The sequence below is a fragment of the Neocloeon triangulifer genome, unplaced genomic scaffold (genome assembly GCF_031216515.1).
Source record: "Neocloeon triangulifer isolate White Clay Creek 2 clone unplaced genomic scaffold, ASM3121651v1 ptg000015l, whole genome shotgun sequence".
NCBI lineage: Eukaryota > Metazoa > Arthropoda > Insecta > Ephemeroptera > Baetidae > Neocloeon > Neocloeon triangulifer.
Window position 1 is genome coordinate 3,114,999 of NW_026775557.1, and position 14,212 is coordinate 3,129,210.

The 14,212-nt window shown below is 34.9% G+C and overlaps 4 protein-coding genes across 6 annotated transcripts in view; 1 reads left to right on the plus strand and 3 right to left on the minus strand.

Moving 5' to 3' along the window:
- The window catches only part of LOC132202613 (uncharacterized), a 310,158-nt gene that overhangs the window by 292,603 nt on the left and 3,343 nt on the right, over window positions 1–14,212 (minus strand). The gene's annotated exons all lie outside the window — the stretch shown is intronic.
- LOC132202452 (ubiquitin-like domain-containing CTD phosphatase 1) lies at window positions 454–2,572 on the minus strand. Of its 3 annotated transcripts, none has more exons than XM_059629376.1 (4): window positions 2,382–2,508; window positions 1,523–1,702; window positions 1,247–1,458; window positions 454–1,189 (listed from the first exon to the last, which is right to left on the minus strand). In XM_059629376.1, the coding sequence occupies exons 1-4, from the start codon at window positions 2,469–2,471 to the stop codon at window positions 892–894; spliced, it is 780 nt and encodes a 259-aa protein (XP_059485359.1). In that variant the 5' UTR covers window positions 2,472–2,508; the 3' UTR covers window positions 454–891. The 3 variants fall into 3 exon arrangements, with proteins under 3 accessions (XP_059485359.1, XP_059485361.1, XP_059485360.1); XM_059629378.1 differs by lacking the exon at window positions 2,382–2,508 and adding an exon at window positions 2,517–2,567 and having other exon boundaries at window positions 457–1,189; XM_059629377.1 differs by having other exon boundaries at window positions 458–1,189; window positions 2,445–2,572.
- LOC132202774 (focal adhesion kinase 1) overlaps window positions 2,868–14,212 on the plus strand; it is a 100,536-nt gene continuing 89,191 nt past the window's right edge. Inside the window, exons 1-2 of the mRNA XM_059629946.1 lie at window positions 2,868–2,917; window positions 2,983–3,063. The gene's annotated coding sequence lies outside the window, so the exon portion shown is untranslated. The remainder of the gene's footprint in view (window positions 2,918–2,982; window positions 3,064–14,212) is intronic.
- Window positions 10,934–12,134, minus strand: LOC132202778 (tetraspanin-9-like). The gene is made up of 6 exons (XM_059629949.1): window positions 11,990–12,134; window positions 11,857–11,937; window positions 11,695–11,802; window positions 11,452–11,631; window positions 11,180–11,392; window positions 10,934–11,118 (listed from the first exon to the last, which is right to left on the minus strand). The coding sequence occupies exons 1-6, from the start codon at window positions 12,059–12,061 to the stop codon at window positions 11,002–11,004; spliced, it is 771 nt and encodes a 256-aa protein (XP_059485932.1). The 5' UTR covers window positions 12,062–12,134; the 3' UTR covers window positions 10,934–11,001.

The following is a 14,212-nucleotide window of genomic DNA, read 5'->3' on the forward strand; positions in this document are numbered from 1 at the left end:
ATTTACTTCCGAGCCGCTAACCCAAAATTTTGCACTGGCCCTCATGGACCAAAAAAAGCTTATTTTGTTTGCATATTGTCCGTCAAAAAATAATAATAATGAAAAAAATCAAAAATATTTTGTTGTTTACCATAAATTTACGAAAGAAGGAAAAGCAGCAAGCAGGAATTCATCAAACCATTTTAATTTCCTTGGATTTCTTTGAATTCTGATTTGTAATTTAGAAAAAAATGTTACCTTTTTATATTAGTGGACATTCATTATCGTTACTTATTTTTTTTTATTAAAATTAGAAAAAAAATGATTTTGTTGTGGAAAGAATAAATTAATTAAACCAGAAAGTAACAGCATAAGCTATTCATGGAAATGAAGAAGTCAGGCTTGTCCTCATTGTAAAATTTATTTATTTATGCGAAATGGCTTGGTTAAATTAATTTAAAGATTTAAATTTTTATGCTAAAATGTGGTGTATTTTCAATTAAGCCGATTTTTTGTATTTTTCTTGCTCATGAAATAGGGTCGCAGACTGTGACCGAAACTGGTAAGAGCCATTTATTTAGAATAAAAACAATTTTTACTACAAGGACAAGCCAGACTTCTTCATTTCCATGATCATCTCCTTGATTGTCAACTTCCTCAAACAAATCGGTTATTCAAGTCAGATTTATCCATTTGGAAATTTTATTGTAAAAATATAGGTTTTATCATTCCCTTCTTTTTGCTCGATGAAGATTATAGTTTCCACAATATTCATATCAGGAAATCATATGATAATTATGTAATTATGTTCTATACATACCACGTAATGAACTGAAAATATTAAACATGTTTAATTTGTACAATTGTCTCATCACTGATTGGAACCAAATCGGGTTTCGGTATGTTTAGCTTTTAAACATTTTGCCATTCATTGTGGTTCAGGGTGCTGAAGTTGTCCATGCCGGCAATCTTCTCGAGGTACTTTGCAAGCTGAGGCAACGTGTCGTCCTCGCCGCCCCTGAACTTTTCGATTTCCAGTCCGCTCTGCGGATTCATCAAGAAGTTTCTTGCCATGTCATCGATGATGATGCTGTTGTGAGGTCCCCATGCAGGGAATTGGCGCCAAATCAACTCAAGTGGCTTGCATTTTTTCTCCCGCCTGCCCTTCTGAACATACACCACGGAATTGCAGCACATGTAGAAGCTGAATCTGACAAGAGAGAGAAAAAAATATAATTCATTTATGAATCAATGAATCAAATAATACTTGTAATCTTCGTGGCGGTGCATCTTCAGCTTTTTGAGGATTCTTCGAATCCGATACATCATCGAGTCGGACCAAAGTACGAGGTTGTAGTGCTGGTATGTGTGGGTCAGAAACTGATGCAGGAAGGGTCGTTCCTTGTGACTTCCACTAATTAGAGTCAGGTCAAGATCAAGAACGAGAAGCTTCTTTTCATTCTCCATCGGATGGTGACTCTTGAAAAAGAAATGAATTTAAATTTGAGTTAAAAAAATTATTAAAAACATTTAGTTAATATACCTCAATTCTGTGTATTCTCGCCAGATTCTGCACTTTCATGATGTTTTTCGAGACACAGTGTGGTTCCGACTCCGACTTACAATTAGCAAGTTTGCCCATTTTGCGATTTGGTCCAATCGGCTCCAGAACAAAACCGCCAACCAGGTCCAGGTTCGTTTCCTTTGCTTTATTTTCTTGATCCTAAAATAAAATGGATAAAATGTTAACCAATTCAAAAATATCAAGAACTCCCTATCAAATCGTCTTTGCAACAATACAATTATGGTGGTTAAAATTACCATTTGTTTTGTAATACATAAATGCTTAAAATTACTCATATTGTTGTTAGGAATTTATTTTACTATAGCAACCAGGAGAGTCCTTTAAAATGGTAGGGGAAGCACAAAAAATGACTTACATAAAATCGTTAAGCACAACAGTCTAATGTCATTTTGCATTAAGAAGAAGAATTACGTCAGCAAATATAATAAAATTCAGGGGAATTTATTTAGGACAAATAAATTTTCTAAATGCATTTCAAGAAAATGAAAAAAATGTTTTATGAAAATTTGCAAAATTGATACATAAATTGTCACTAATAGTTTTAGAACTATGAATTACAAAAAAAATTCCTTATTCTAATAATTACTTAATTTTCCAACAGGAGCGACAAACTGGCAACAAAAGCAAAATGATAAATTTATGTCTGATAAAAGTGCACTTCTGGCCCCTGCAACTCTTTATTCCCCCCCCCCCCCCCCATCATCTAATGTTATTCTTATGCAAAGGGGTCAAAATTGTGACGGGACCAGAATTGCATTCGTACGTGAAAAAGCTTGAAAAAGCTTTCCGAGAGTCAGATTTGAAGAGAAACACCCACAGCAAAACAGCGCGATCGCAGATCCCTGATGTAATTATGTGAATTGTGAACATTCGCACTTACGAAGAAAGGCTTGATATTGATCGACATGAAAACCGAGTAATTAGGTAGACTTGTTTCTTGTTTTGCGTGTACCTAACTCTGCTGACTCGCCTCTCGCCTGAATCCTGGCTGAATTCAAAAATTGTCTCTTCTCTTCTCTGCTCGCCTTTCCCCTCCCCCTCCCGACCCACGCCAACTTTTCGCACGGCTTTTCTCGTCTTTCTCACATTACATTGCATTCCTAAAGTTGACCTTGGAACTTGGACTCATCGCATTGGCATGTTTTGTTTGTTTTTGATGGTTTCTCTTTTCTCTGTGCATTCGCCACATTCCAAACACATCTTTTTGCCTGTCGCCTGCCTGCATCAGTGAGTTGAGTGTTGAGACTTGAGTTGTTTTCATACAATTAGATGGACTGGAAACTGGAAGTAGATTTATGTGAAATATTGATAGTGACGCAAGAAATGTGGATATTTTTGCAGAAAGGGTGTTCGGTAATTATACAATACATGCTAATGAATTATTCACATGATGATTAATTTTGATCATTTATTGACAGGCCTCCAGCCAATCCAGTGTGCAGTGTATGTCTCATCAACATGGACGCCCGGACAACATCCCTTTTTTCTAAAATAAAAAGGTAGGAAAAAAAGTTGTCATTTTTAATGTACGATTTTTATTACAGTTATTCATTTTTTATATATTATTTTGTCCGGAGTGAGAACAAACGAGGCTAATCTTCACACATTCTTTCGGCTTCTTATTTTTTTTATATAACTTTATACACTTGGTACATACCATTTTTGTTTAATAATATAGTGTCATTAATTTTAATGATTATTCTAAATAATACAATCGAAGACAAAAGCATTTTTAAACAGTTTCAGCCTTATCTAGTTTAAAGGGATTGAAAAGTTTCTTTTAGTGGATATTCAATATTGGTATAGAAAGATCCAATTTTGTCTGTAATTTTTCAAATAAGAATTAATTTGTCAAAAATTATGGCTACTGAAAAAAACTTCAATTTTTTTTTGATATTTTTCCTTTTTTTTATTGTTGCCATTCGGCAAGTGTGTAAAATATGTTTTTAGTTTCCCCTGTTAATTACGCAATCGAATTTTTTCACAAAAATTTCTAAAAGTACTTGATTCCTTCCCTGAAATTTTTAAATTTTTATTTTAAGCCTTTCTTATTGAAAAAAATCCCAAAATTGGTTCTCAAATTTGAATGTAGACCAATTTTTCAACGGAACTTAAAAAAAATGTAAAATGATCTAGAATTTGAGCGAATTAAAAAAATACTTGAAACGCAAATCATTGAATGAATTCATCTCGGCCGAAGACATGCTTATAAGAAGTGCATAACAAGGATCTTGCGGAAACATAAGAGGCTTATCTCTGGTCCGGTCCTGTGCATCCGGGGACCCATAGCAGCAGCAACAATGTAATAAATCGGGCATTAAGACGGAGAACGGGCGAAATAGTTTAACCGCGGCTGAATTATCGCCGTGCGGAGGCGAATATAAGAGGCTGGCGGCGATGCAAACGAGCAGTTTAAATTCCAAATCTGCAAGTTTTACATGCGCAGCGCAGAGACGGTGGTTGGAGGCGCAATTTTTATGCAGAGAGGGAAAAGCCGTGGCCGAACTTAATGGCGAAATGAGAGAAGATAAATTTATGTAATATTCATGCAAATTGAAGCGGCGGCGGCGCCGAGTTAAAATTGCCAGTGGGCTGTTTATATAGCAGAGTCGACGAGAGTTTGAGTCGGCAAAAGAGCCGCCTGACACTTTGCAATTGAGGTAATTTCTCGGCGTGCGAGCACCGGCAATGCATGCACCCCAGCAACCCCTTGTGCTGCCTCTTCGTCCTTCGAAATGCCAGCGCAGTAATCATACATTACGCGGGCGAAAACATCCGACGAAATGAAAAACACGCGCGTCTCATGCCGGCTGTCACTTTATTGCGTACTTTCCGCATTTTTTTTCAAAATTCCATTTTTGTGTGTTAAAACTCTTTGGACGCTGAGATTTTTTTAATTTATCACAAAATTATTCTATAAAAAAAGTGTGCAAATTTGGTAAATGTAAAATTTCATCGAGATGTAGTTGATAATTGAAGTGGCTTATTTCTTATTTGTACATATTGGATCAGGAGAAATAAAATAACTAATTATTTAATAATGACCACACCATTATCTACGATACTGTGTTCCGCCTATTTGATTATAATTTCTGATGATAATTTGTAATCATTTTACGTTAATTTTTATAAGATAATCTACTAAAAATTGGCCTGATTGAATTTTAATTTCGATTAAAATTCAAAATTTATTAGCATTGTTTATAATTTTAAAATGTTCATTCCAACAAATTAAATAATAAATTGAACTATCCTATCAAAGATCTTAAAGCTTCTGAAAGTCGCGAAGCATCCAAACGCGTTTAGAAAATTCCAGTCTTTTTGTTAAATAGATTGAAGTAGTCGTAAAGTTTTTTTAGTAAACATAATATTTAAGTTTAAGAAAATTAAAAAAAAAAATTGGCTTCACGAGAGCCTTTTGCAATAAACAGTCCAATTAATTTTGATTGTAATTTTTCTCTGCATAAGCATTGGTTTGTAGATCTCACGTCAGTTCCAAGGACATTGGTAGGACTGAATTTTTGAAATGTAACTTTTTTAAATATTTAAAAATAGTTTTTTCCCCTCAAAATAGGTCGAACCAAAATTGACAAAAATTTCACCAAATCACGTTCATACCACCGCAATTAAGAAGGTAAAATAAAATCAATATGTCAGTCTACATTCGACGTCAAAATTTACATTTTTGACCTTACGGCCCTTATGGGAAAATGTTGAAAAAAGCTTGTTCTTAATAATAGTTTATAGATGGCATAAGCTCCTCATTAAAGTTTCTTCAACGTAGACCACTTCATGAAATTCGTCTCGAGCGCCCACTTCGCTAGCAAAAAATATAATATTCCTCAGAAAATTCAGAAGATATCAATTATTATAATGAGAACTAAACATTAGTAACTTAATTAATCATACTTAAAAATTTTCCCCTGAAACTGCCTTACACTTTTTACAACACAAACAAAACACTATTCTACACTAATTTGAACAGAAAAAACACACGCACACACTACAATTATCTGAGAATACTTAAAAATATTTACTTTAAAATTGATAAAACCTGGTGATATTATTTCCTAGACTAAAGAGCCCTGCGTTTTCCTCGTTTTATATCATGTGGATTTCCTCTCGTTTTCCAAACAAGCGTCCGCTCTCTCGTTCTTATTTGCAATTCTCGCTTGCAAATCTGAGTGGGAAGGAGCGTTCGCTGGCAAAAGTTTGTCTACTGGAGAAGCAATCTGCTCTCAAGAGTGGACTCTCGCTCGTCATGTAATTTCGCAGCAGCGAGGCGGGCTGGCGAAATAAAGAGAGAGAGAAGGCCTGGTTGTACCAATGTGCAGATCTGCTCATCAGCGCCGAGTCTATATGTGAACAAGGCAAAAACAAGGCAGGCCGAGAGAAATTGAGAGGCAGAACAGTCGGCGCGCCCCATTATGCAGCCAACTTTTGGGAGCAAGAAGTCCCTGACGCAATTGTCTGTCTCGCCGCCGCCGCGCTACCTGCACCGCGCTACTCCACTTTTTACTTTTGCATTATTTGTTCGGATGCGCTCTCGTTGCAGCCCATTCCAATTTCAAACTTGCAATAGAGCAAACAGTCAGACTGGGTTAATCAACGTCAGGAAAAAAAACTGACAATGAGAGCTCGGCAAACGTTAAAGTAACCGCTGGCGTTTAATTAAACAACACGAGATTAATTTAATGATGTTTAAGAAATTTGTTACATCATTGATTTATTCATCAATGATATTAGAAGGGTCAAAATTATTTTATTCCAGATTAGTTGAATTTCAAATTTCTTACAGGCCGAGTGACAAAATTAATTGTGTTGTAAAACTTTAAAAACAGATATAATTCAATACATTTAACACAAAGCAAATTTAATTTAATGACAAATTTAAAAACTTTCAAATCATATTAATATCTCTATTTCATTTACATTTTATAAAAGACTTTCAAAGGTTCATTAAAATAAAACACAGATTATGCTCAATGTTTCAGAGGATTCCTATAAAGGTTTCTTGCAGGTTCTGGGGAAACTAATTTTAAACTCCAGGTGTTCAAATCCGGCTCCCCTCGATAAAGTTGAACATTATTTTTTCTGCATGGTACTGAAAATCCCTGTTTTACGGTTTGGAGTTTAAAACCCTGATTTAGCTGATTCGCAGAAACCACATAAAATTTGCCATGTTCAGAAATTATCCATTTCATACATTAATAAGTCACCGTTATTTGTCCTAAAACCTTAAACTGATTTCTCTATTTGTCCTAAAAGCAAAAGTCCTAAAAATGAGTATCCTAAATTTTACATTTCATTTTTCCTGAATAAAAAGTGTCCTAAAAATATAGAATCTAAAGTTAATTAATTTTCTTACTTTTTATGTTAAATTTAAAACAGTTTTCAGGGTTTATTTCATAAAATAATAATTGAATTAAATTTTATATTAGCAAAAATTAAAAATAATTATAAAAAATAATTGATAAAATTGATCAATTGAATACTCTAAATATAATTTTGTTAATTATTAAATCTTTTACCTGAAACCTGATGCAATTCTCATGGATATCGATCTCCTTATTTATAATTGAAATATTGGAAAATACGGTTTATTTGAATCAACTGAAGAGCTCACGGTATTAATTTGCATTCATTAATAAGAGGCGAGGGTGTATTTTAGTTCCACGGTTATGTTGATGCGTTGTGTGTGTCGTTTGACAAATTGGCCCTTGCCAGTGTCGGATGGCTTTCTGGGGTGCGATTTGAGAGCTGGTCGGGCCGCGCCATCAGGTGAGATATGAAAGCCACAAAATCCACCTGTGCACTCCAAACTCGGCTGCTGAGCTACGAGTTTTCATATCGGCGGCGCACTCGCTCGCTCACTCGCACACGCCGACAGACATTACATATTCCAACGTGCAAGGTGCCAAAACCGCCTTGCTGCTGACTTGAGAATCTTCTTATTCTAATGCAATATCAACACAGAACGCTGCTCGCACACACATACACCGCGCCAAGAAAAACTGCTTTCAACTTTTTTAAATTCATGACTTTTCCAACTTGTCTGCTCTTTGAATAATTCTTGCCTGAGTGAGAAGCTTTTGGGAAAACCTTTACAAAATATGGAAAGTCATTTTTTCTGCAACTTTCGAAAGACAGAGGCCACTTTCACCAAGATATTTACATTTTTAAATTTTATATGGATTTGTTAAAATAGTCCAAGGAAAGCCACAAAAAAAAAAAAAAAACGAATTGAAGACAATGGTCAATTTAAGTTAAAAATTTTTACAATATCTTAAAGAAGTGATAAAGAACTTTGTCAAAATGTTGTTGATTTTTAAATTCAGTTGAAGTTGCAAATAAAATAATTGATTAAAAATCTTATAAGATAAACATTAAAAAACAAATTTTCTTCCTCTTTGTTTGAAAGGTAAAGCTTTCGTTATTAACTTGCAAAGTAAGACATTTTTATAGAATGAAATTGATTTTTTTTTTAAGTTTCCAATGAAATGATTTTATATCCAGCAATTTTTCTTTATGGATCTCGCATTTCCATGATAAAATAGATAAGAAATTGAAAAGCGTTCGTCACCCTAGGCATTTGAAAGCTGTAAAAAGGTTCATAGCGGGCGGTAGTTTCCCTACATATTGAGTAATTTGGGTAGGTGATCGTGTCGGGCGGCACAGTCAGTTTTACGCTGCACCCTCGTGTGTGCGTCCATAAATGCCGGCTGGGCCGACGGAAGGGTGCTGTGGCACTTTAGCCCCTTCGCATTATTGAGAGTGAGAGCACGACGGCGACGGTCTTATTACTGTGACGACTGGGCAGCGAATCGCGCGCGACAACCGCACGTCGACCCCCAAACTCAATTATCCACGACCGCAACTACCAACTCAATTAGCGCTGGGGCACAATGTAATCGCACTCGAACGACGCATAATCGAATTGACTTGACTCCGCATCACTTTTCTTTTCACGAATCTTCAAATGAGAAATAAAAAATAAAATTTGTAATCAAAATTAGGTCCGCAGTATTTAATGTTTGATTTCATTAATCTATCATTTTTATTATTGATTCTTCTCAGTCGTTGGCAACAATAGGAAAAATTAAAATTGGAGGAAGAATAATTTAAAAAAAAAATGCTACCGAAAATAAAATTAATTTGAAAACATTTAAATTTTATTTTTGATAACATATAAATCTTGATTTTTGCAAATTATTATATCCTTCAAAAGTTTATTTCATAAAATTCATAAATTTATCCTTTTTTTTTGTATCCCTATTTTTGTGCTTATGTATTTTTTTTTTTGTAAAGGTAATTAATTGGTGCGACTTTGAAAAAGGGGTGGGCACTTTGGTGCACATTAATTGGCCCAAGGCTCACGCAGCACCAGAAACAGCGCATTCAGGCGGCGGAATAATCAATATAACTGTGTCAAGTTTGGCCCATGAATAATTAATTGGGACCGCAATTGCGTTGCATTATCCCGCGAGCCGTTTTGAATAATTCATCAGTGCGCACTGGCGGCACAATAAAAACGGGCCAATTATCATTCTCGGCAGACAACGCAAAACGGCGGTGGCGGTCCAAATTAATATATGAGAGGGTGCGCTAATGCCGGGCAATCACAGGCCAATCACGCCCTGCGCGCAAATTCATACCCAATGATTTACCTTTCGGGAGATTAGCCGGAGCAACGAATAATTCTTGCTTATAATCTCAAATATAAATAAATTATAATAATAAAAGTCTAATTTTTTTTTATAAAAAGAAACAACAACAGAAATTGCTTGTTTTAGATTTTAATATTTTTATTATTTTGTTCAAAATTTTAAATTAAATTTAATAAATTTTGCTTTTGCCTTGAAAATGGAAAAATTCTTGCTCATAACTCAAATTTAATTACTTACAATAATTATTATTAAAAAGAGGAATTGCATATGTTTGAGTTTTAATCTTTTTATTTTGTTCATAATTTTAAATTAAACTAAAATAAACTCTTCATTTTGCCTTGAAAGATTAAAATTGAAATTTTGCAGATTAAACAAATGAATAATTATTTTTTTAAATAAATTAATAAATCGGTAGATCACACTATTTTGTGACTATCAAATTCCATAGCATTGGCCACCCTAGGGTCTCATCACCGATGAATGCAAATAAATTAATTAATCAGAACGTATTTGCATAATTAATGCGAGAGACGAGTGACACATGTCGAAGAGAGAGTGAGGCTCACGTATAATGTTGGTTGGTTGGTGTGTGTGGGCGCGCTTGCTCGCTCAGTTGTTGATTAATGAACCTTATCTCGTCGCATACATATGTCTGCAGCCAACCAGTGTGTGTTCGTCTCTTTAGCGCGCTCAAGCCTTATTATGGCAGTGTATTTGGCGCCATTATCATGATAATTGGTTGTTTGCATAATATATATCCAAAGAGCAAACCGTACACAGACAAACACATATCGCACGCACCAAATTATCTGGCGAAATAATGCGCTCATTCCTGAATCTGGTTTACAGAATACAATCTTTGAATGGGTGCTAATTAATCATTTTAGTGTGTTTGTTATTGTTAAGTATGTGTCAACTTCAATACTTTTGAAGTGGCAAGATAAAATTGTGGCTTTAGATGAATATAATTGACTTGATTAAATTATTAGCGTTAATTTTGTAGTTGAAGTTCACGATCGAGGGTTGATTCACGATGGTTTGAATTTAAATTCGACTTTTCCTCGAAGGGTTTTTGTGGTTTTTTAATTGCTTAAAAAAATCAGTATCCTGCTCTACATGTTTCGGCTGCGGGCTGCAGCCACAATATTAATATTAGCGTAATCATTTAGGTCATTTATATAAATTTAGATGTTATGATCAAATACAAATTTTTTTCACTATTTTTTCCTTTTTAACATTTACAAACGGCTACGCAGAATTATATAATTTTCATCAAGATATTAAGCTTGCAAAATGCTATTCGCTGCTCTACAACATGAGTTCATTGCAAAAAAAAATATTTTCTTTATATTTATACTGACTCATATTCCTAGCAAATTGATATCGGATGAAGGAAACTTTTCATAATATTCTGACCTACAAAAAATTCTCTATCCAATCAAACATTTCCTGGAACTAGATGAATATGTTTTCAATTTATTTCCTGATATCGCAACAAAGTGTAGCATATTAAATTATTTTGCCAGCGGGGTTCGTGTGCAGAACAGGGGGTGACATCTGCTTTCGCCCGTTCGAAATTCTGTTCCCTGCGTAGTCTGCAGGGGCTGCTCTCTGCAGACGAAACCGGGAGGCTTCGAGGTATACCACGTGCACAACATGCATGCTGTGCGGGGTGCATAAACGTGTAGTAAATTTAGCAATAAGTGAAAAAGGTGCTACAGCTGCTTTTATTACAAACAAATCGAGTATTATTTACATAAATAAAATTTACTACGTGTCCTCATCACTGAACTTTCTGGATGCGACGTTCGTGACGAAAGCAGGCTCGTCATCCAGCCGCCGTTTAATGGAGAAGGCCATAATTATTGCAAAAACAATTGCAATGAGCTGTAATTATTTATTAAATTTCACAATTTTATTATCATAATTTAATTAGAGAAAAAAATACCTCATCTACTGCAAAGACAACTGCCACCGCTCCGAGAGCATTTTGGAAGGTGGTAAAATAATTCTTGAGTTCAAAATAGCATCCCTTTTTGAAGTAACCTGCGGAATTGCAAACGTCCAAGTTTGTACCATCACATTTGCATGAATCTGGTGGAAGATCCATTCCTGCAAATTCTTTCCAGTCCGAAAACGTGTCGATGCCACAGCATTTGAACTTAAGTATTTACAAAAATTAAATTAGCACTGCGAAAAATAATTCAAATGCAGACTTACGTCACTTTGCAGTGTGTCCCAAGTCAATTTAGACATATCTCCGTTCTCAGGATCGTCGTAAAGTCTCATCTGATCCTCCAAAGTGTTGCGGAAAATATCGCCCAACTCCTCTTGGAAAGTGAATACCAAAATTCCGCCAACAAATTGTAGCAGGAAAATGACGCACAAGCATCCAGCGTACTTTCGTTGAAATATTTTTGTTAATACTGAGAACTTTCACAATAAAAAAAATTAAAATATTACTATCAATAGCACTATATAGGATTGCTTGGCCGCTCCAAAGCACCCGATCAAACCGGCCAGGACAATCAACGCGCCGCTTGTCACAACAACGATTGCAGGGGCTGAATACTAAAATATTTAAATAATTTACAATGAAATAAAAATTTGGTTTTAAATACTCACAGGGTCCGAGAGAAATGCATCATATGTGGTAACATAGACAATAGTGATCGATCCTAAAACAACCAAAGCAATTCCTCCAAGCTTTTTTTGGGCATGGATTAGTTTGATTCACTAAATAAAAAATTTCACTCACCAATATGAGGCAATTCAAGAAAAATAGGATATATTTTATAGTTGATTCAGCGCAATTCAGTTTAACTGCCATTTTTCCGTACCTGTTGTCACCGTAAGACTGTGCGCAAATCAGTGATTAATGCGCTGAAGGCGTATTAAGTCACATATATGCGATATCTTATCTTGTCTGGCCACATCTACCCTATTAGTTACACAAAGCGTCGACGTCAAATGGCTTTTTCATATCAGATTAAAAGTATGTAGATTAAATGTAATGAAGAGGATTAACACTTTTGCAGCCTTGAATTATGATAAATTAGCATGTGGATTTTGGGACTGCCGTCGGCATGGACATTGTTAAATACAAAATTAATTACCCACCGTTATCTTGGAGCAAATAAGTATTATCAAACCCTGAGCTTTAGCAAGGTGCCTCCCACCGCCATTATCAAGAGAAATAGGCAGGCAGAGTTTAATTATCATGTTCATTTATTTTTCCAAATTGTTATTAACAAATTTAACATCAAAAGAAATATTAATGTTGAGACAGAAAGACACCAACATTAGCAATGATTTGCTAAAAATTCCGAGATCAAAGAAAAGGTATATCCTCCGCTGCATGAGCCTCAATCAGTTGAGTTATTTTTTGTTCTTGTCACTTAAAATATTCTATAAGTTTTCCGTAAATTATTTATTACGATGGTGGAAACTTTGTATAATATGAATTATTTTTTAGATACATGATAAGGCAGAATTCATGTTATGTATGTCACTCCCAACATTCTTATTGTTAATAAAATTATAATTGTCAAGGGGCTAAGAAATCGGACTTTACCTTACTAAGTTTTTTAAAATTAAAAAATCAAACTGCCCTACCAGTTTGGGTCACGGCCTGCAATCCTATTTTATGAGCAAAAATAAAAAATAAAATTACACCACAATTGAGAACCTTTGTAACAAAAAGAATCTTATTGCACCCAGAAGATTTCATTCTGTTTTTTAAGAAATTTTTCCATTTCGCTGGTTTTTTTTTAAGACCATGAGAAATTTGTAAAATATTTTTTTTTTTTTAAACTGAAAAAACGCTGCTCTCTTGAGTGATTGAATTTCTTCTCTTAAACTTCTCATCATGGAGTGCTTCTTCATCCAAAAAGTAAGGGAGTTCATAGTTCTTAAAATTTAACTTTAAAATAATTCATTCCAACAAATCGACCATTTCAGACCCCCGTCTTCTCAAAACACCCTTCAGCCGAAGGGAAATTGATCCCAGAAGCACCTTAAAAAAGAATTGAGCGTTTACAAAGACGTTATCACTAAATTATATTATTTGCCTGTGTGACCAGTGAAGCAATCGCAAAGACACCCATCAGTACGGTATTTTGAATGATAAACGGTTCCAATTGTGAATAACACCCATTGCTGTAGATGAAATCCTGCCTGCAGTCGTCATCAGCAGTGGAACAAATGCATGATGTCGGCAAGTTTTGCATTTCTGGGCGATAGGTTTTCCAGTCGTCAGGGCCTCGGATTCCACAGCAGTAATACTAAGAAAATAAATACATATATATGATACAAAATATATGTTTTCGAGGGACAGACACAAGTATACATTGATTTGTAGGTGGTCCCATCTGTATTTAGCGCCAGGGTCGCCACCTGCATTAGGCAGCTAGTAATTTGACGCTTGATATTCCAAGTTGTACAAAAGACTTCCGCGGAAAAAGCTTTTCCGGACGAAGGCAATAATGATTCCATTAAATTGCACTGCGCGCAATAGGCATCTCAATAAGAAACTCTAGAAAAAAAAGTTAAAACTAAAAGAATTAAATAAAAACTATTTGAACATACAAAAGTCAGTAAGCATGAAGAACTATTGACCGCCGCAAGAGTGGTCAAAGCGTCCACCAAAAAAGTCAAACATCCTGTGGAGATCAAAACTAGAGCTGGCCATGCATCCTAGGTAAAATATAAAATTAACTATATTAGATTTAATATTTAAATTTAGTTTTTCGCACTTACGCTATATAAGTTTAATAATCCGTCAAGATTGGTAACGGTAGATATAATAATTGCTGCAAATATCACAACAGTCACGCTCAAAACCTAAATTTACGTTAGAGAGGAAAATCATATTGCAGTTTTGAATTTCATTAAATATTATAAAACTTACTAAATTCAATCCAATGAAAACGAAGAGCATCCATTTCAGTTTTTGTGGCGAATGAAGGCAAGCAGAAAAACA